This window comes from Lygodium microphyllum, chromosome 24 (genome assembly GCF_053477565.2).
Source record: "Lygodium microphyllum isolate KBCC chromosome 24, Lygodium_microphyllum_v1.1.10, whole genome shotgun sequence".
Lineage (NCBI taxonomy): Eukaryota > Viridiplantae > Streptophyta > Polypodiopsida > Schizaeales > Lygodiaceae > Lygodium > Lygodium microphyllum.
The window spans coordinates 135068098-135091231 of NC_141158.1; the positions used below are offsets into that span (position 1 = coordinate 135068098).

The window sequence follows — 23134 nt, forward strand, 5'->3', positions numbered from 1 at the left end:
ATACATCTATCATCATAAAGATCGACCACCATTTTTTAAAAGTACATGAGAAGGAATCTTAAGCAATCACTAAATCACCCCACCTTCAAAGGTCAAATTTCCATAACATCCATGAGTTCCATTAAGTATGACTAACTAAGATTATCTAACACATTCTCAAGTCTCAAGTCCAAGTTGGACCATAAGAATTTCTTGTTTCTATACCCTAGCATAACCAATATCCAAATCAATATTAACCATATTATACCAGACATTTCAACCCCTAAGTCAATCTGGCAAATTTTAAGCTTTAGCAAGTGACTATGTTTAACTAAGATCTTGGGGGAAATTTTATATATCTATCATCGTAAAGATCAATGTCAATTTTTTGAAAGTACACGAGAGGGGAACCTTAAGCAATGACTAAATCACCCCACCTTCGATGCATCAATTATACATTCTATCCACCAAACTTTTACACACAATTAGTCAAAAGACTTTCTAATTAATCACATTTTCAATACAAAATTTCTTATTGATTCCACCCCAATTTGAGTTCTATCTTTTTCCAAGTGAAGCAATATACCTTCAAGCTTTAAACATCTTTAAATCCCAAGTGGTGAACTAGAATTGGCTCCCATACATCTTTAAATGCATGAACATCATATTGACAAACCACTGTAAATTTCTCAAAAGTTTCAAATATAGTTGTCCTTAATTTGGTGATGCATATGGATTGGTTGATGTCGTGATTCAAGTACAATGTAAAGGATATTAGATAAAATTTATTCTCAACCCAGATAAGGAAGGAATCGTTATCATGCGTAACGCACATCTAATCCAAGTTGTTGCAAGTTGTTTAATGTTGAGTGGAATGTAAAGTGAAAGGTGGGTCTTCGGAGTTCAACCAAGCCCACATAACCTTGCTTAAAAGCGCTCTCTCTCTCTCTCTCTCTCTCTCTCTCTCTCTCTCTCTCTCAAAAACCACAATGTAAGGCAAGACTTGGGAGGCTAAATCAAATTTAGCCTGTCCTACATTTGCTGCAAATTTCAATGGTAACAGAGAGTAGGATTAATCTTACTCATATTCACATAGTTTGGGGTCGAATGGATATCTTGCATCTTTTAAGGATGGATATCTTTACGATATTAAGTGGTGGCTCAACATGAAGACTAGGTCTTCTTAGTCTCCCTTGTTAGCTCCTCTGTTAAATGCGAAATGGTCTGAATGTAAAGCCAGAGCTGGATTCTCAACTCATTACAAAGCCTTGTTGGTAAGGTCGGTTTCCCATCTATTTACTCGTTCAAACACACACCCCTGATGAGAGACTCGACTGTCTGAGGAAAAGTTCAGTGAAATGTGCCCATAAAGGAAGTTGGGTTGCCACCAAAGGTTATGACTAAATTCTTCATACTCGACTCGCCTAAAGACCTCAGACTGTGGTTATATGATCCGTTTACCACATCGTTACTGTTTGTGGACAATGCTGCAATATACATTTCTGATCCGGGTCCCTGGGACTTGGTATAAGACGAGTAAGATCTGCTCCGACAACAGATGAAATGCTCATCATTTCTAATGTGCTGGATAAGATTGCAAAGTCAGACAGCCTCTGTACAGCACATTTCTAATGTGATGAAATATAGACTGCTTGCCTAGTCTTCTTTAACTGAATAGCCCTTGTGGCCAATGACAAGAATAGATGCTCCCTGCAATATACATGCATTTAACGGTCGGTCAGAACAACCAGAGAAGAAACGTAATCATTCAATGTAGAGATGGATTGCACGTTAGATTTACCATAGATCCTGCAACAACGTGATCATTCAAAGGATGTGCTGAACAAGCAACAACTGGTTGTGAAGTTTCTATTTCGACGCATCCTGAAGCTTCGTGTCTGACAAATCAAACCATGAGTATGTCTTCAGATAGTGATATATTTTCTGAGAATTCTTGCCATTCAAGTTACCTGTCGTCTTCAACATGATGTGGGGAGTTTGGGCCTGGCCTAAAATCCAGACAGTTGACTTTCGATGTCCATGTACATCCACATACATAAACCTGGAAGGACATGAAGTAAGCATTGCTACTTGCGTGTTTTAGCAGTCAGCATGAAACTCTTACTGTCGCAGCCTATCCGGCTCGATATTGCATCTCAGCCAATTTCAAACCATGTCAGCCCATACTCAGCCTTGAATGAGTCAGCCCATTTTAGTCCCCCGTCACAGCTGTTCATAATAGATTAAATTGCAATCTTTAATGCCATTCCCGCAGCCCCAAATCCCCCGTTCCCTGGTTTGGGCTGTCCCCTGTCCCTGACACCATCCCCACCCCCTTCGATGTTTCTATGGTTAAATTGGTCAGCAAGATCAAGTTTTTCATCGGATGTTTCATATTAGCACATTGAACAGGCTTGTCACCTCTTGGGTGCTATTTAAGATTGTCTAGTGACAAATAGCCTGGTTTCATAGCACAATCACGCAATATAAGTACCAACCCCAGCAGCTGAAGTATACGTTTTCCTATTCTAGTCCCCACCAATACAGTTGAACTTGAAGCAAAGAAAATCTGTAGTGCCCTCCTTAATGCTGTGGTAGAAGTGGAGTATGCTAAGAAGCAATACTGCCTGCAGAGAAATGGAGTATGCTAGAACGCAACTGTTCCTCAAGAGGGGATGAGAGAAAAAGATGATGAGAGAGAAATTGCTACTAATTTCTCTCTCATCAACTTTCAATTCAGCCGCTGGTGTCCAGGGACATTGCTAGGCTCAAGGGACTTTTACATTGGCAGTTGGATCTCATTCAGCACACTGATCTGCTCCCCCGGGAGGATTTGGCCCCGTGGTATACAGCAATTTCTTTTGTTTCTTTGCCATGACTTTTGTATTCCTTTTGTGATTTGACATACTATAAATTACTCATTATGAAAACAAATTGCTGATTTCTCTCACCAAAAAGAGACTAAATCAGTTGTTCCCTCCTGCATAAGACCTGTACTAGCAGTCTCTTGCTGGTTTTTGCTGCCCAGATCAAGTTGCCAGCAACCCAAACCCCTATAGATGCTGTCCTCAGAAACCTGGCCACTTCCAAGTCAATCACCTGCTGCTGATCTCCTCCCTCTTGCTAGGAAATGACCTCTTCCTACTGGTGCCTGCAGTCTACACCCTCTCCTTTCTCTCCCTCAGCCTCCACCAGCTTTAGAATGGCTGGAATGGCCCTCAGCCAGCCCCAAAACAGTCCTCATCTAGTTTGCATGGGTAGCATGGCTAATTTGGACAAGCACCAGCCTGTTTTGCCACTTGGCAGCCTTCTAATTTAATTTCCAATATTAATTAATTAATTTTCAAATCTTAATTTATGAAAATTAATTAATCATCCCTTTGTCCTTGCCCAAGAACTGGCTAGTCCAAATTCACATTTAATGTGCTGACCCCCATGGGACATTTAATTGCCCCAACATTAATTGGCCTTGGACTAGCATTAATTAATTAATGCCTAATACCCTCATGTCACCACTGGACCTTTTGATGGCCAATTAATGGCCTAGACCCAAACTAACACCAAGCACCCACAAGTACCTATCCACCGTAACTTTATACCACTTTTGCCAATGTCACTCACTACTCAATTGGGGTGCTTAGACCGTCAACCTGACTTGTCTGACTTTGCACTCCACATGGGCACAACTATTATATTAGACCATATACTCAAACTCAACTATTATATTAGACCATATACTCAAACTCAACCTGACTTGTCTGACTTTGCACTCCACATGGGCACAACTATTATATTAGACCATATACTCAAACTCAAGCTCTCATAGAGGGAAGGGACAAGCAAAGCCTTTGGCACAAAACCACAGTCCAACCTAGAGTAAACAACACTATTAGAGTGAAGCAAGGATGCCCCTTGTCACCTATGTTTTCTGGCCTATGCATTGACGAAGCGGCACATTATGTAGATACATGGGGTAAGCTTAAGCTAGAGTCTTCATACCGATTCTTCAATATACTAATGAAGTTGTTCTCGTTGTAGATTCACTGGAGGGTTACGACAAGAGTTAAATGCTTTATAGATTTTTTGTAGAGACAGATTTCTTGCCGAATCTTGGTAAGACTTAAGATCACGGTCTTGTCTTTAATGCAGGATACCAAGTTATGAAATACAATAGGAGTCTATCAAGTGAAGCAAAAAAGACTATGGAGTCTTGCTCTAGTGATATACTACCAAGAGGCCCAAACTTGGTCAAAATGATTTCCTTCCTTCTTCCATAACATGAAACAAATGGGCTGCATAAATTCATCCAAAGACTTTTTGTGTCCAGGAGCGCAAAGGCAAAAAATATGATAGCATGCTCATCATTACCATATGGCCTACTTTGAGTTGCACATGCAAGGGCCATCCCTAAGATTTCTAGTGCATTAATTTATGAATGCACGAGGATATCCAATCCAACAATTTGTGGGGCCAACATCTACTCCAATGGGTAGTCCAAGTATTAAGTAGCTCCACCATGGGAAATAACCATACCATAGCAGCCTAAAGCATGCACATTATAGCTGCTGAGAATTGAATTTTATACATTGATGTAGAGACCCGAAGGCAAACCAAAAAGTGTCCACATAGGACTTCTAAGCGTTGAGAAACATCAATCAATCATCTCAAGAGATTGTGGGAGGAGCTTGGCCCCACTAGGAATATTAAAAAGAGTTCACTCAGGAATGGAAGTTGCCTAGCCAATTTAATTATTGGCCAATCATATTATTTTTCAAGACACCAAAATAATTATTAGATTAACTTACAGTATTTAAAGGTTAAAAATTAATATTTAATTATGAAAAATGCTAGAAAAACCATTTGGAAAGACTACCACTTGTCAAAAATGCCCATTCAAGACTAAAAAACGTCTTTAGAGATTGGAGACAAGCATTTTTATAAATTCAATCTACAAGAGAGAGGGAGAGGAGACTGCTCGTCTAGTTTGTAACCATTGGAGGACCTTCTAACGCATGCTAGAAAAACCATTTGGAAAGACTACCACTTGTCAAAAATGCCCATTCAAGACTTAAAAACGTCTTTAGAGATTGGAGACAAGCATTTTTATAAATTCAATCTGCAAGAGAGAGGGAGAGGAGACTACTCGTCTAGTTTGTAACCATTGGAGGACCTTCTAACATAGCCAAGGGCAAAAGAAGACCAATCAACAACAGGTGACAGCATCTATAGGCTGTTGAGATGGAGCAGCAACAGTAAATGACTGATTTTCTTCAGTTCTTTGCATCTACAAGCTGTTGTGGTAAGGCAACAACTACATTTGACTAATTTTCAGTCATTCTTCGTGACAAAACTCTGGATTTTCTCTCTCTACAACTTTCTCTCTTATCTCCCAGTAATTTCACAGTGTTGCTCAGAAGATCTCAGCATTTGGACCCTTGGAGACTGAGAAATTGCAAATTTCTCTAGTGTAAACCCTAATTTACAGCAAAAATTAGGGTTTAGTAACAACCTAGGAAGCATGCGAAAAATTAGAAGCTCCAAGACTTGGATTCAACAAGACTGAATGTAAATTTCAACTGAATTCAAGTGGAGGACTAGCCAACCATTGAATTTGGGGCATTTCCATCGTCTATGAAGTGGGTGAAAGCCAATTAAGTGTCCGAATCAAGGGGCAAAATAGATTGAAGACTTGCTAGTCACAATGGACAGCAAGGGGAGTTGAAATACCGAAAGGGATTGGGAGAATCCCATTCTAAATCAACTTTTTCTTCAATAAAGCTAAAGAAATACTGAAAGGGACGCAAATTTTGGGGCCAATCGGGTATGTATTATCCACGATCAGTAGGTAAATTTGTATTTTCAGATTTGCATTACTTGTTTGCTACTCTAATTAAGTTGTAATCACGGATTTACCACCCATCCATGGAAGGAAGACTGGTTACATGGTTCCATTGCCGGGATACCACTCAATCCCTTGATTTGGTGGACCCGAGGCACCTGATTGCAAGCCAAAGCTTTGTGTTAGTGCTGATTTTTACTCTCAGCTGAGAAATTACAACAATATGTCTTCATATAGTGAGATGGACTCGAGCAATGATGATGCCTCTCAATATGAACGTTCACATGGGAATGAAGGAAATGCAATGTCTGACCTTGGACAAGGCTTAGACCATGTACAACAAGCTGAAAATGTTGTTGTTGGGCAAGATGCACGGTCTTGCGAGAATAAGGAGGCTAATGACCAACAAAGTGAAAAGGAATTTAATGACCAGTTCAAGAATCGGATGAGGACAGCAACAAATCTCTTTGCTGAATTGGCAAAGGATCCTCAATTTACCCGATTTTTGAATGCTCCAAAGAAGGATAGTAGAGACAAGAAGAAGAAGACATCTTCTACACCTTCGGGACAGCAAGATGCAGCGAAGATAATGCCAAACCCTTCATTTGAAACTCCCAAAGATGCTAATGAAATAAAAAAATTGGTACCTACGGAGCAAAGAATGCATATGCAAGGCCATCACTGAAGTGCCAATCCAATAGATTTTGGATATCCAGGTGTGCATGCTATGATAGGGCAGCCAGGATATTTTGGTGGAAGCACGATTTTTCATGCTATGGTTGGACAAGGACCACATACGAGAATGTATGACACAAATCCCTATGGTATGCAGCAACCAATGCATGGAGTGCGAGGCCCAATGTATTTGAGTATGGTTGGAAATATACAAAACCCTATGTATGGTAGCATTGGCTTGATGCCTGGGACACAAAGTAGCATGTTTGGTACTACATCTACATCCTCGAATGCTTATGGGGCTCAAGGAATGAATGTTGGTCATGCAAATGCTCCGTTTGGCGTTGGTTTTGATGTAAACTCAACAAATGCATCCTTTTTGCAGCAGTCAGTGTATGACAACTTGACACCCAAAGGTGCAACAAAAGACTTGATGAGGGTGGAAAAGGAGTGAAATTTGAGTCCTTCAACAGTGTACAAGATAGGTTGAAAGCTTTGACTTTCATTCAGCAGTTTGATGCAACCTATTCAGGGGAGAACTACACGGAATCCTCAAAGATTCGAAAGGCAACCACTTTCTTAAAAGGGAATGCATTACAGTGGTGGTCCACTCTTGCGATGCAAGGTAAAGCACCATCAATGTGGGTGCAATTCAAGCAAATGTTTACATCGCATTGGTTGACAAGTACCTTTGAGGTGGACATCATGAGAGCTTGGAATAAGCTATATGCTAAGGAATGTAAAAATTTGGAGCAATATAAAAACAAGTTTTGGAATGCATTACTGCCTATTACTCCTTATCGCCCCATACCGCTTCATGAGCAAGTTGAAAAACGTGTTGTTGACTGTCTAAAGGAATTAGGGATTTTTGCATTAAATCCACCGCGTCTAACATGTCTCAGCTTATAGAGACTGTTGATACAACCGATGCTTCGCTTCGTGGGAAGGATTCGGGCTTCCTAGAGAGTGGGGAGAAGCCGAATAAAAAGTTGTTTAAGATTGAGAAAAGTGGCAGATCTGAGAATCAACATGAAAAGAGGCCAAAACAACAAAGAAAGGGCTCGAAAACATTGGTACAATGTAGGGAATTGATGGCTGCAAATAAATGTTTTATTTGTGAACAAGAGGGTCACATTGCAAGGGACTGTCCCAATAGGCAACAAGCTGAAAAATCAAAAAATCAAGGAGATTCTAAAGGAAATAAGCCTGAAACATCAGTGGGATTGGTGACTGATGTTGTTAGTGATCAGCCCAATGATGATGCTACTGAGTTGTACAAAGCATGGGGCAAAATTAGGGATCAACATGCAATGATTTTCTTTGATAATGGTACACGAACCAACTTCATCTTTGTTGACATGGCCGCCCGTCTAGGCATCAGAGAGGATGAGATGGGACCCATGGGAAAAGTTGGAATGGCATGTAAAGGCCATGCAGAGCCCGTCACACCACTCATTGGAAAGGTTCGATTACATATACAAGGATATGTGGACAGCGAAGAGTTCTTCATTGCTCCACTTGAGGGTTGTGATGTATTGCTTGGTATGCCATGGTATACCGTATGCATGCAGTGATTGATTCTCCTGAAAAAAATCACTCTTCAGCATAAGGGAAACATACTCACACTTGATATAAAGTTCAAAGGTGAATCTATCTATGTTGTATCTGCACAGCTGTCATTTCTAAAGTAATGAAAAATCTTCTTTCAATGTACTTGGTTTTTACTAATGATAAAGATGATAGTGAGAATGTTGAGAACATGTCTAAGTAAGAGAAGGATTGCATGTCATTTCTGAAAATGTATCCTGATTGCTTCTCTCAGTCACTTCCAAGGCAGCTACCACCTGAAAGGCCAGAAGATCATACCATAGATCTTATCCCTGGAAGTAGCCCACCTAATAAGCCACCCTACAAAGTGTGCAGCCCAACAAGAGGAGATTATGAGTCAGATAAATGAGCTATTAGAAAAAGGGTTGATTCAGCCTAGCTCATCTTCTTTTTGTTCTCCAGTGCTTTTGGTGCAAAAAAAGGATGGTTCATGCGTATATGCATTGATTATCATACTCTGAACAAGATCACAATAAAGAATCGCTCTCCGATTCCTCAAATGGATGATGTTATGGATAGATTGCAAGAAGCAACCATATTTAGCCGAATAGATTTGAAAAGTGGGTTATCATCAGATACTCATTAGACCAAAAGATGTACCTAAGACAGCTTTCAAGAAATCTTTTTGATTGTATGAGTTTCTTCTTACGCCTTTTGGACTTACAAATGCTCGTGCCACTTTTAATCGAATAATGGATCGTATCTTTAAGCCACATAGAGGATTTATGGGTACTTTCTTTGATGACATGATTGTCTATTCAAAGAACGAGGCAGAGCATAGAAAACACTTGGATATTGTGTTCAATGAACTACGTGACCACAGGCTGGTTATCAATGATAAGAAAAGTGAATTCTTCTTGCATGAATTCCACTTTTTGGGGCATATTGTATCGGTTGAACGTATTTGCATGGACCCTACAAAGGTTGAAGCAATACGATCATGGCCACCTTTGAGGAATGTGTATGAGATCCGCAACTTCTTGGATTTATGTTCTTACTATAGGAAGTATATACGCGGGTTTGCTGAAATGGCATCTCCATTGCATGCCTTGCAGAAGAAGGATGTGCCATTTAGATAGACAATAGTCGAAATTTCAGCATTTGAAAAGTTGAAGGAAAAGATGACTTCAGATTCTGCGCTTGTGTTTCCCGATCCAAGGAAGTCATTCGTAGTTCAATGTGCTACATGTGGTAACAGCATTGGGGTTGTTCATATGCAAGATGACCAAGTTGTGGCTTATGAGAGCTGAATTCTCCACGGTGTAGAAAAGAATTTACAGGTCTATGAGAAAGAGCTCTTGGCTGTAATTCATGCACTGTCTACGTGGAAACATTATTTGTTGGGAGCTGATTTTATAGTGCAGACAAACCATCAAACTTTAAGGTACTTTCTGACGCAGACAAATTTGTCAAAGAAGCATATGAGATGGGAAAATTTTCTCTCTATGTTTCATTTTCAGATTGTACATATTGATGGTAAAAAGAATGTTGTGGCTGATGTACTATCACATAAGCCACAAATTTAAGCCATCAACATGGTTTATCACACTTCGTTGGATGCCATGAAAGAGCAATATGTTGCTGATCAGACTTTGCTAATGTTTATGATCACCTTTGCAATGGTCAAAGGCATGAACACTTTGTGCTAAGAGATGGATTTCTGATGATGCATAGACGACTATGTGTCACAAAGCAGTTAAGGCCTAGAGTTATCGCTAAAAGTCATGTTCCTCCATATGCAAGACACAGAGGTATTGATGCTACGGTCAAGGCAGTGTAGCATTTCTTTTATCCGCCAACTTTGAGGCATAATGTAGAACAGTTTGTGAAGATATACATTGTATGTCAAAAGGTAAAGCACGATAGGCAAAAGATGTCGGGTTTATTGCAGTCCTTGCCTATCCCAGATAGGCCTTGGCAGAGCATTGCAATGGACGTTATTTTTTAGCTTCCTAAGACACATACAGGGAATGATGGGATATGGACTATCATTTGCAGATTTAGCAAAGAATCCCATTTCATTTCAGTGAGGAAGAAATTAAAGGCTGATCATATAGCACAATTGTTTTCACAACATATCTTTAAGTATCATGGTATGCCGCCAAAGTCGATCATTAGTGATCGAGACCTCCGGATGACCACTTTATTCTGGAAGGGCTTGTTTGAGAATATGGATAGAACGCTGAAATCCACAAATAGATGGTTAGACTGAGGAACCAAATTCCACAGTATTAGATCTTTTGAGGTGCTATGTTTTAGACCACAAGAAACAGTGGGAGCAGTATTTGCCCTTGGTTGAGTTTGCTTACAATAACACATTGCATAGTTCTACGAGCAAAGCACCATTTGAGGTGGTTGACGGTGGCAAGAAGATACCACCTATTTTGCAAACTAAGGATAAGATCTTTGAGGCTGATCGTTATGTGAAAAACTTGAATGTAGTCTAAGCAAAGATAAAATATACACTTCAAAGATCGCGAGAAAAGCAAAAGAGGACAGCTGATCGCCACGGATGTGCTTTGCAATTTGCAAAGGGTGATTATATATCGTTGCGTTTTGAAAAGGCAAGGCTGAAAAAGATGAAAGGAAGAGAAAGATTGTATCCGAAGTTGAGTATGAGATACTATGGGTCCTTCTAGGTGTTGGAGAAGATCAACGATGTGGCATATCAATTGAAATTACCTCCACATTGGCAACTACACAATGCCTTTCATGTCTGATGCCAGGAGGCATATTCCACGGTGGATTCCGTGAGGTTTTACGGTGGATTCCGTAAACTTAGATGACCGGGGCTCATACGCAAAGAGGATTCTTTGTGCGAGAAGTTGATGGGGACGCCTGTCCTTTTCGGGCGTTTCATTAATTTAGTGTGTACATGGGTGATTCCATAGCGGGTGATTCCGCAAAATGCATATTAAATTAATGAAACGCCCGAAAAGGACAGGCGTCCCCATCAACTTCTCGCACAAAGAATCCTCTTTGCGTATGAGCCCCGGTCATCTAAGTTTACGGAATCCACCGTAAAACCTCACGGAATCCACCGTGTTAAACTTAAGCTTAATTCCTTAAGCTAAGTCACACAATCCTCTGCAAGTCACACTGGGCAGACAAGTTCAGTAACTCCGGGTCACGCACTCCAGAAGACAAGTTTCGCAAGTCGACACTAGTCAAGTACTGCAAGTCCTGCAAGTCAGCTAAGTTCAGCAAGTTCACAACCCTGCAAGTCTGTTAAGTCTGCAAGTCAGACTAAATCAGAACTGACTAACGCTTGAAACTCCTAGAAGACTTGTTCGTTTGCAAAAACTCTGAACTGGAAAGTTGTTCACAGCAAGCTGTTTTACCTATCTGCAACTTCGTTGAAGTACTTTCAGCAAACGGAGACAGAAATATTTCAGAATTTCTGACAATTGAAGAAGAAAATACCCAAAAAAATACATAGCCTTGTAACCCCAAATTTGAGCTACGCTCATCCCGCTAACTGATTTTGAGTGAGAAAGGTTTGTTGAGTTTTACAGGATGACTTCCCCACATATGGATGATCCTATGGCTGAAGACGACCTACCCGAGCCTACCATGGAGCAAAAGCTGGATCTTATCATGTTGCAATTGGACGAAGAGCGAAGAGCTAGGCAAGCCTTGCAAGTGCAATTGACAAAGCTACAAGGAGCGTCTACTGATAAAGAAGAACCTCAAGCTGAAGATCTGATTCGCCGTACCATCGACGCCACTCTTGAAGCACAAACCATTCGCAAGGAATCCAAGATAAGTAAACGAAGTTTCAAGTTTCGCACTTTCAATGGCATAAGAGAAGGAAAGACTGTTTTATCATTCATTAGCCAGTTTGATGACTATTTCCATGAGGAAACTTATCCTGAGAAAGATAAAATCAAGTGTGTTACTAATCATCTGATAGATAGAGCATCACTTTGGTGGACTGTCGTCCGCAAGAGCATAGAATGTCCTGCTACATGGGAAGATTTTAAGAAGAAGTTCATGCAAAATTTCCTTCCACCGCAATTTCATGAGAAGGCAATCAAGCAATGGGATTTACTACAACAGCGCGACCGTGAGCCTATTCCACAGTATACAGAGCGTTTTTGGAATGCACTCTTACAGCTACGCATGCTTGAAGACGTATCAGAGACGACCCATAAGCGGAAGTACATGTCTGGACTTCTTGGACATTACTACGCTGAGGTGAATATGTTCAAGCCTGCTACCCTTGAAGATGCCATCTCCTTAGCTCACGACACTGAAGATAAGTTACGTGGAAGAGATCGACGACCACAGCCATTCCAAGCAAACGGTAATTATGGATCTAAACAATTCAATTCCAATTTCAGAAGGTTTAATCCAGGTCGTTTTTCATCACCATCTTTCCGCAAGAATTGGCCTAAACCACCTGCATTACCATCCACTGTCAATCCAAATACTAAGCCTATCCAACAAGCAAATCCAAATATACCCAGACTCCCAGCCATTGCAAATAATGTGACCAAAGCCAAGCCTATCGTATGCTACAAGTGTCACCAGCCAGGCCATCTCGCAGCAAATTGTCATTCAAAGAAGCCATCAGCACATATCAACTACATTGGAGCTATGGACGAGGACGAGCATGAGGATATGCCGGACTTCACTGAAGAAGAAGATGATCCTACTACTACTTCCGACACTTTACCAGGTATGCCTACTTTACATTCATTGTTGACTATGAAATGTATGGTGCATGGAAAAGAAAGAACTATATTGCATGATGACGATAGTACGCATGATTTTATTTCAGCAAAATTGGTAAAGGAATTGAAATTGCATACAGTACCTACACACTATCGCATAAAAGCTGCATTTTTAGGCACTAGGTACAATGGCACACAAGAAGTTCAAAATTTAGAAATTCAAATTGGTCCATATATTGAAAGAAGAAATTTCTTAGTTGTCCCATTACAGTCTAGCGACATTATTCTAGGAATGCCATGGAGACACCAACATAATCCCAATATAGATTATTCCACGCACACAATGAATATAAATTTTCAAGGAAAATCTATTACATTATTTGGTATGCATGCATCTCATATGTTTCCACTGCTTTCACATACTCAAGCAAAACGTGCACTACGCAAGAACACTAAATCATATCTCATTTGGGTGAATGAATTACACGCAAAAGAAACTCATATGCACCCTAGGCACAAGGAATTTCTTGCATATTTTAAGGACTGTTTTGCAGAAGACCTACCACCAGGTTTACCTCCATCACGTCCAGAAGACCATAAGATTGACCTAATACCTGGCACACAACCACCTTGCAAAGCCCCATATAGGCACAATCAAATAGAGCAAAAAGAAATCCAGACTCAAGTAGAAGAATTACTAAATAGAGGTTTAATTCGACCTAGCAGTTCCCCATTCGGTGCACCTGTGCTCTTAGTCAAGAAAAAGAATAATACTTATCGGATGTGTATTGACTACCGAGCATTAAACAAGATCACTGTAAAGAATAGGTATCCTATACCTAGAGTTGATGACCTTATGGACAAACTGCAAGGATCTTCTATATTTAGTAAAATTGACCTTAAATCTGGATATCATCAGGTGAGGCTAGATAGATCCGACATATTTAAGACTGCATTCAGGACACAGTTTGGCCATTACGAATTCTTAGTTATGCCATTCGGATTAACTAATGCACCTGCTACTTTCAGTAGAATGATGAACCGTATTTTTCTAAAATATCAGTATTGTGTGATTGTTTTCTTTGATGATATTTTAGTATTCAGTCAAAGTGAAAAAGAGCATTATGAGCATTTATCATTAGTTTTTCAATTACTGAAAGAAAATCAATTGTTTGCAAATCCTGACAAGAGTGAATTCTTTAAAACAGAAATAGAATATCTAGGTCATATAGTATCAGAAGAAGGAATAAAAGTTGATCCTAAGAAAATTGACGCAATATTGCATTGGCCTATTCCTAAAAATGTACATGAATTACGCTCATTCCTTGGTCTTGCTAGTTTCTATAGGAAGTTTGTACGTAATTTCTCATTACTTGCTTTACCATTGACCAAACTTCTTAAGAAAGGCATTGTTTATCAATGGACTGAAAACCAGCAGAAATCCTTTGATTTACTTAAACGTGCATTGACCAATGCCCCTGTCCTACAATTGCCTGACTTTAATAGACCATTCTTTCTAGTTGTGACCGATGCTAGCGGATCAGGAATAAGAGCTGTGTTAATGCAAGACAACCATCCAATAGCATATTCTAGTTCTAAGCTGAAACCCTCTGAGCTTAAATATTCCACTTATGACAAGGAACTCTTAGCAGTTGTCCAAGCATTGAAACAATGGAAGCATTATTTAATGGGTTCAGAATTCATGATAAAGACTGACCAGCAAAGCATTAGACATCTACTTAGCCAACCCCAAATTTCTGACCGCCATATCAAATGGGCTTCATTCATTCAAAGTTTCCATCCTATCATTCAATACCAACCTGGAAAAGAAAATGTAGTTGCCGATGCATTAAGTAGAAGACCTGCAATTCATAACATTTCTATCATATCTTTTGATTCTTTGATTGCTATGAAAGACACATATCACCAGGATATTACTTTTCATTCTGATTGGCAAAAATTAGTTCAAAATAATTTCATTCCTGTTGATTCATTGTCATATAATGATGGATTCATGTTCTTTGAAAAGAGACTGTGTGTTACTATTCCATTCCGATCTTTTGTTTTAAATGAAATTCATTGTCCCCCATATCAAGGTCATAGAGGTATCATTTCTACATTACGCATGTTAACTGAAGATTTTTATTGGCCGCATATGGATGTAGATGTGTCTAATTTTGTTTCTGAATGTCTGATTTGTCAAAGAATAAAGAGACATCATGGTAAACAGTATGGGTTATTAATGCCTTTATCTATTCCATCTAAACCTTGGGAACATATATCTATGGATTTCATTACTGGCTTACCAAATACTAAATCTAACCATGACATGATTTGGACAATTGTAGATAGATTTAGTAAGCAAGCATATTTCATTGCATGTAAGAAAACTTTAACAGCATCACAAGCAGCACAATTATTTTTGAAAACTGTTTTTACTAACCATGGATTGCCGAAAGTCATTATTTCAGATAGAGATTCTAGATTTTGTAATAATTTCTGGATTACGCTGTTTGCAAATCTAGGCACAAAGATTGATTTCTCATCTGCATTTCATCCAGAAACAAATGGACAAACAGAAGCCACAAATAGCACTATTTTAGATCTTTTACGTGCATACACTATCTCTAAACCTCAAACATGGGATACTCATTTGCATTTATAACAGTTTGCCTATAATAATACACCGCACACATCTACAAAGAAAGCACCTTTTGAAGTTATTTATGGATATAGATTATCTACACCTGTTGCTTCTTTGTCTAATAGAATACAAAGTGCCGATGATATTGCTGCTATGCATAACACTATTTTTGATGAGGTAAAGGATATGATTGCTAAAGCCCAACAATCATATACCAAACAAGCCAACAAGAAAAGACAAGCCAAGAATTTCAAAGTTGATGATTATGTTTGGCTTAGAATAGAAAAGCGTAGACTGCAAAGTGTAGATAGACATCCAGTTATCAAATTAGCCCCTAGATTCTACGGACCATTTAGAATCATTCATAAGATTAATGACAATGCATTCAAGTTAGAACTACCATCACATTGGAAAATTCATAATACATTTCATATTAGTTTATTGAGACCATTTAGAGGACAATTACCTATCCACCCTGTCTATGAAAACCCACCTTTACTAGAAGAAGAGACTGAAATCCTTGAACCAGAAGCCATCATAGACACTGATTACATGACCACTAGAACTGGCCGAAGGTACTCTAGATATCTCGTGAAATTTAAGAACCATCCTGTAGAAGAAGCACAATGGATGCACGCTAGAGACCTAAATGCTTTCCCCACTCTGTTAGCTCCACATTGAGCTAATAGCAATTGAGGTCAATTGCTATCCCACCCCGGGGGTATGATGCCAGGAGGCATATTCCACGGTGGATTCCGTGAGGTTTTACGGTGGATTCCGTAAACTTAGATGACCGGGGCTCATACGCAAAGAGGATTCTTTGTGCGAGAAGTTGATGGGGACGCCTGTCCTTTTCGGGCGTTTCATTAATTTAGTGTGTACATGGGTGATTCCATAGCGGGTGATTCCGCAAAATGCATATTAAATTAATAAACGTTTATGAGTTTAGAGTGCGCACTCGTAATAAATTAAGGTTAGGATTTATTTCTAACCAGTTGATTTATTTATGTAGCTGAAGACTGCTAGGTATTCACTTTTGTCGGTTTAATTGTGTTATTTTACTAACGATTGTGAATGCTTCAGTTGATGTGTAGAGATAACAGCAGTGGCGGAGGAAAGCATTGGAGTCTAGCGGGTTTTCGACCTTTGGACTATATTTTGATAGGCGCCACGCCTATATCTTGATTATGTCTATAGAGACATCGACTATTTATTATTATTTTGTATGCGCTTATGCGCCTGGATATGTTATTTTTATTTGGACATTGAGATTGGGCGTGCCAGACTCTTTGGGCACCGTCCATTAGCTTTATTTTCCTATTTTTGGTAGAAAGCAAATTCAAAAGCTAAAAGCTTGTCATATTTTTGTAATTGGGCTATTTTTGAGCAAAAAGATTGAAAATATATATTAAATACATGCTTTGTGAAGCGCTCACACAAGGCATGGGGGAGATTCAACCCAATTTGTCTCTTGTCTCATGTCGTGCTTGCTTTCACATTGATTTTTGTGCTAAAAAGTAGAGTGCTTTGTTCTTGGGGACCTTTGGGAATTCACTACGTGAGCTACCTGCGTCCGATCTGCGCACCAATGTCAATTTGTTGAGGCCTTTTCATGATGATGTGCCGAAGGATATGTCTGCTGAAATTCAGCCTGAGGTTGAGGAGCAATATGAGACTTTGGTATGTGAGCAGATTTTGGCACATAAGAAAAGAAATGTCAAAGGTAAAGTTTCCAAGAGATACTTGCTGAAATTTCAAAATTATTCACCAATAGATGCCAAATGGATAGAAGAGGATGACTTGGCAAACCATCCTCAATTGTTGTAGCTTCACCTAGATGCCTTTCAGTTAGAGCCGACTTTAGTTTGGGCTCCGTCAGGTTCAGCAGAGCAAAGGTCCGGAGTATTGTGTGATGCTCAAGGGGAAGGTAGCACTTCCACTCCTCCAGTTATGGACACTCTCATATGTAGTGGATCTCGGATGTAATTCAGCATGCATCCAAGGTACTGCACTGACAGTATGTTTGCCATGAGATCACTACTTAGTGTACTAGTCACTATTAGATGTATGCACATGAGTATGAGTTTCACCCGAGCACTGGAACTATACTTTTGCATCATCTTATGATCAATTTAGCATGAATTTTGCCTCGATCTTGAGACAAATATTCTAATTAGTTTCAGCTCGGTTATTGATCAGCTTGAGAACTGTTTATGGTCACTTTTTGAATCAGTTGTGCATCAAATTTTGCAGTAATTGCTAGTCAATTTTTGCAATGAGTTTGTGATCAGTTTCAAGTCACATTTGCAACAATTTGTAATCAATTCTCAAATTAGTAGGTGATTAATTTAAGATTAGATGATGCTCAGTTTTCAATGGTTTATATCTAGTTCCATGGACAACAACATATGTTATGATGCCATTGATATTTTAGCCATGGTTTATGCTTGGTTTTCGCTATACTATGGTTTGGTTTTTCCGAATGAGTTGAGCTCATGAAAAATGGACATCTCACATGATTATCTAACAATGTTTTTAAGATTCTTTGTGATATTATGTTATGCTATATTGACTGGTAATCTTTAGCATATGTTAGGCATATAGAATGGTTAAACAACAATGCGCAATGACTATGATGCCCTATGGAAATTCCAATATAACGCTTTTGATGCATTTGGCAGTGCAATCGAGGACGATTGCAAGGATTTCAAGGAGGAGGGCTATCATAAGGACATGTATTTTTGAAACCTCACTTAACATGTGGATTAATTTTTAATCACATGATTAAGTAAATGTTGCACATATGAGGTGCAACTGGGGTTTAAGTAAATTTACGAGCCCGCAACCCAAAGAAATCACGGGATGTCAAAGGCAAAAGTTACTATAAGTTATGCCGCACAGGTACTTGGTGGTATCCAGTGCTAGTTGTTGGCCTAGGGCATTCATTTGGCCATAAGTATCAGTTTATGACACTAGAGAAGTGGCATTTAATGGTGCCCAACGTCAATCTGATTATCAAAGATGGCGTAGAGACATTGAAAGTTGCCTAACCAATTTAACTATTGGCCAGTCAGATTATTTTTCAGGGCACCGAAATAATTATTAATGAATTTACACTATTTATAGCTGAAAATTAATATTTAATTATGAAAAATGCTGAAAAGTTAATCTCAATCTATATTGTTAATTTCCCTTGGCTCTTGTGCGCCCCCCTAAACATTTTTAAATAAAATGTATTTCAAATCCAAAATTTGAGAGTTTTTGGTAGGATCATTGACTCAAAAAGTTATATAAAAGGGGATAACAAGAAAGACCATTCTTTTAGCCCTCATTGCAACATCTTCACCAATTGCTATTGGCCCTTGCCATCACTATCATCTTCCTCTACTTTGCTAGCCTTCACAAGCATTCTCTCCCTACTTCATCGCCATCATATACCTCTATGAAGTGGGCAATCTCTACAGCCACAACGGCACAGCTAACATGCCCTTTTGTTCGGAAGTTAAGTAAGCTATGATGCAGCCTTTTGAGGGATGCATTCCAACCCTTAAGGTGGTTGGGTTAGGGCCTTTAGGCTCTCTATTGCATCATGAAGAATTTTAGGATTGAGCTAGTTCCCAAGAGTGAAAACCCTCTCAAAGACACCATACTAGATGAGCAAGAAGGAGCTCATAGAGCTTTGAGAATAGATTGAGAACATTTTGGAGCAAGAACTGATTTGGGTTAGCTCTAGCCCATTCAATGCTCCGATCTTGTTGGTCAAAAGAAGAATGGGAGCTCATGTGTATAGATTACAAGGCACTCAATAAGCTCACCCAAACAGGTTTCCCTTGCCACAAATAGATGGCATATTACATCAACCAATAGACGTTTTCAGCAAGTTGGATTTGAAGTCCAGTTATCACCTAATTCAAATTGTTCCAAAAGATTTCCAAAGATGGCATTTCGGACTCTATTTGGATTGTTTAAATTTGTGATGCTTCCTTTTGGACCATCCAATGCACCTACTTTGTTTTCTAGACTCATGCATAGTCACAAGTGACATAAAATGGAACAGGGATGGGGGACAGGGAAGGAGGAGGAAATGTTTTCCTCTAATATCTTGATCTAAAATGAGTCTTGAGAAGAGCATTATGATCACTTGCGGAGTGTCTTGCAGTTGTTGCACAAGAATCGACTCTTTTTTAATCAAAAGAAGTGTGAATTCTTCTCTCATTTGGGGCACATCATTTTTGCATGTGTGATTTCTATGGATCCTAAGAAGGTCAAGGCAATCATGGAGTGGCCTTGTGCACATGTTCTTGGGATAGACAATGTTCCATCTCAAGTTAGTGGAGCACTATACACAAGTGGCATTGCATTTGACAAATGCCACATGACATTAGTTCAAGTGGATGTGGACGCAAAAGATGAACTAGGCTTTCAAGGAGTTGGAAGTCCATGTACTCTTCAAATCTTGTGTCAAGACTCTCAAATCTCAATGAACCTTTTTGTGGTGATTTGTGATGCAAGTGGTCATGGTGTATGAGCAATGTTGTGATAGCATGGCCATCCAATTGCTTAATGAAAGTCAAATGCTCAAGGCAATTGAGTTAAACTATTCCATCTATGACAAAGAACTCTTGGCCATTGTACATGCCTTACAGAACGGCAAACACTATTTGATTGGGCAAGACTTTCATATCAAATCTGATCAGCAAGCTTTACATTATATACTTACTCGGTCTCAAAAGGATATGACTCCTAGACAATTGCATTGGTGGCAATTTTGAACTCAATGGAGTTTTGAAATTGAGTATGTGCAAGGGAAGGAAAATGTAGTGGATGCATTGGGCCGACAACTACATGCAATGATGGTGGTTACTTCCATGGAGTCTATTTTTTTCACTCCTATAAAGAAGCTTTAGGAGGTTGATCTAGATTTGGTTGGAAGATGCAAAAATGCAAGCACGATCTTCATTCACATTATGTGCTGAAGATTTAGTGGATGTATTTACATGGCAGATTATCTTATCACTGTAGGACCTTACAAGGTTATTGTTCTACAAGAGGTGCACGATACACCTATTGTCGAGCATCATGGTGAAGGTCCCACTCTAGAGAAGCTTTCACAACATTTCTTTTTGGCCACAAATGAAGTAAAATGTTTAGTAATATGTGAGGGGATGCCAAGCATGCCAAACCTCAACCAAACAATCATAAGTGTTGGGGAAGCTACAACCATTGCCTATTCTAGATTTTCCTTGAGAGATCTCGATGGATTTCATCGACCTTCCAAAGAGCAAGCAGTTCCAAAATGATGCCATCTTTACCATGGTGGACAAGTTCAACAAGATGCAAGTGATAAATCCAACTGTGCAATGGAGGTTGTGCAACTTCAACACCCAGTTAGTACTCTCTATTGCTTTTCACCCACAAATTGATGAGCAAACAAAGATTCCAATCATATCATGATTGTCATGCTTCATTGCTACTGTTAAGATCATTAAGCTACATATGAGAAGTATCTACCATTGGTTGTTCATGCAATCATTGGTACAATCCATCTAACAAGTGAACCCCATTTGGATAGTTTATGGGTGGCTGGTTAGCAATACCTTCAACCATACCTTGGAAACCTCTACTAGGAACTATGTGGCATATCAATTGATTGTGGATATGAATTCTTGAGGCAAGTTCAAGCACACAGCAAAAGAAATAGGCTGATCTTCTAGGAAGGTTAATGGTGCTATCTTATAATCTAAAGCAACATTTGAAGCAATCTGGGGAGTTTTCACCTAAGCTAGCACCGCGAAAGAAGGGCCTTTCCACATTATTAAGAAGCTACGTGATGTGCCTTAAAAATTGGAGCTACCTCTAGTTGGAAGATGCATTCATTGTTTTGTGAGTAATCTTGGAGTATCGTGGACCTACTCCTACCACAACCCCAAATAGGATGAGCTAGAGGATGTAGATGGGCTTCAAAAGTTGGTGCCAAAGCAATTGTTACATCACAAGTACGAGAAATCTAGACACATGAAGAAGTTCTTGTTCTAAGTTTCAAGGTTACTGCATACGTGAGGCAATATGGTTGGATGAGTCTCACATCGGTGCTGACTCTTAGCCTTCGCTATGCAACTGGGGATAGCTGCAACTCAAGTGGGAGCAAATGTGATGCGCTTGGGTGCCAACCACATACACGTGCTCATACGCTGAGCAAGCAATGGGATAGGCAAAGATGGATGGTATGGCCAAGGGAGCATGCGAGAGAACAACTGTGTGAAAAGTATGATACATGTGCAAGAGGCAAGATGCATATGCAAGAAGCAAGTTGCATGTGCAACCACCAGCAAATCCTAGGCAGCAAATTGTGCTGCAGGATCGTGCCTTGTCTTAAACATTAAAGTCAACCAATTTTAATTCATTAAAACGCGACCCGAAGACAAGAGTGTTGGGCTACAAAATTGGATGTCAACTGCACAACTCAAAAGGCAGATAAAGGATGCTAGAGTTTAAATTCCAAATCATCTTCTATTATATCCGCTATAAATTCCAAATCATCTTCTATTATATTTTGCTTCTAATACAAGCAGTAGCAAAAGCTTGACAATTTTTAGAATGCCCATTAGGATAAGTTTATTATAACAATTTTGCTTCAAATATGACCATAATGCGATAGCCATAGTTGCCTCTGTACGATGTGCGGTACTATTCGTACCGTACGGAATACTACCGTATGATCCGTACGGTTCGTATCCGTACACTTTCGTACGTTATTTTGGGCCCTTTTGGGCCACCTCGCCTATGTGTCCTGCGTCCCCTATCCCACGTTCCCTGTGCCCCCACATTTACTCCTATGCATTCCGCCTGCCTGCATGGCACTATTTGGGGGGATGGAAAGCCTTGGATACCTCATCCCACCCCCTTTTCCAACCATGCACTCCCCCCCCCCCTCCAAAACCCTCTTTGGATTCCTTCCAACAGGCAACCCTCTCTTTGACCGTTGACCCCTCTTTGACTGTTTGAACTTTGACCCTTCTCTCATCTACAAAAGGTGCTCCTCTCCTCCATGCTTCCATACCAATTCAACAAGCACATACCATTCTCATCTTCCTCTCTTGGATCTTGAATGGACTTATGATTTGTCATTCTCGAATCTCATCTCCCATCCCCTCTTTCTCGCACCCTATCGAAGAATTTGTCATTCTCAAATCTCATCTCCCATCCCCTCTATCCCACACCCTATCAAAGCATTTGCCATTCTCATATCCCATCCCCTCGCTCTCACTCTTGCTCTTTCAACTTTACCCCAACCCTTGGGCCTCTCCAGTCTCCCTCCCTTTCAACTTTCAAGACTCAAGTTTAAAGAGTCAAGACTCTCTCTCTCTCTCTCTCTCTCTCTCTCTCTCTCTCTCTCTCTCTCTCCTCTATCCGTCATCAGCACCATGACTCGTGAGAAGCATGAGACCTTCAATTTACACGTGATCCATGTGGAGAGGGACACAAAGAAGTCCAACTCCCACCATTGGACATGCAAGTATTGCGGGAAGCGCTATACAAGTGGTGCAACTCGGCTTCTCCAACATCTTTCCAAGACAAGGGGGAAAGTTGCTCCACGCAAGGAGATCCATTAAAACATCGGGGAGGAGATTCTCACCAAGATGAGAGAGGGATCCACAAGAGGAGGAGAAAGTGGCTTATCGGCACCAACTCCTATGCCTACTAACGAGGAAG

At 39.8% G+C, this 23134-nt stretch overlaps 1 protein-coding gene across 1 annotated transcript in view; it reads right to left on the minus strand.

Moving 5' to 3' along the window:
* Positions 1-1027: 1027 nt before the first annotated feature.
* The window catches only part of LOC148015693 (Transducin/WD40 repeat-like superfamily protein), a 128251-nt gene continuing 106144 nt past the window's right edge, over positions 1028-23134 (minus strand). Inside the window, exons 17-19 of the mRNA XM_087665234.1 lie at positions 1950-2041; positions 1781-1877; positions 1028-1689 (exon numbers count right to left, since the gene is read on the minus strand). Of these exons, the coding sequence (XP_087521360.1) occupies positions 1636-1689; positions 1781-1877; positions 1950-2041 (243 nt within the window). The 3' untranslated portion in view covers positions 1028-1635. The remainder of the gene's footprint in view (positions 1690-1780; positions 1878-1949; positions 2042-23134) is intronic.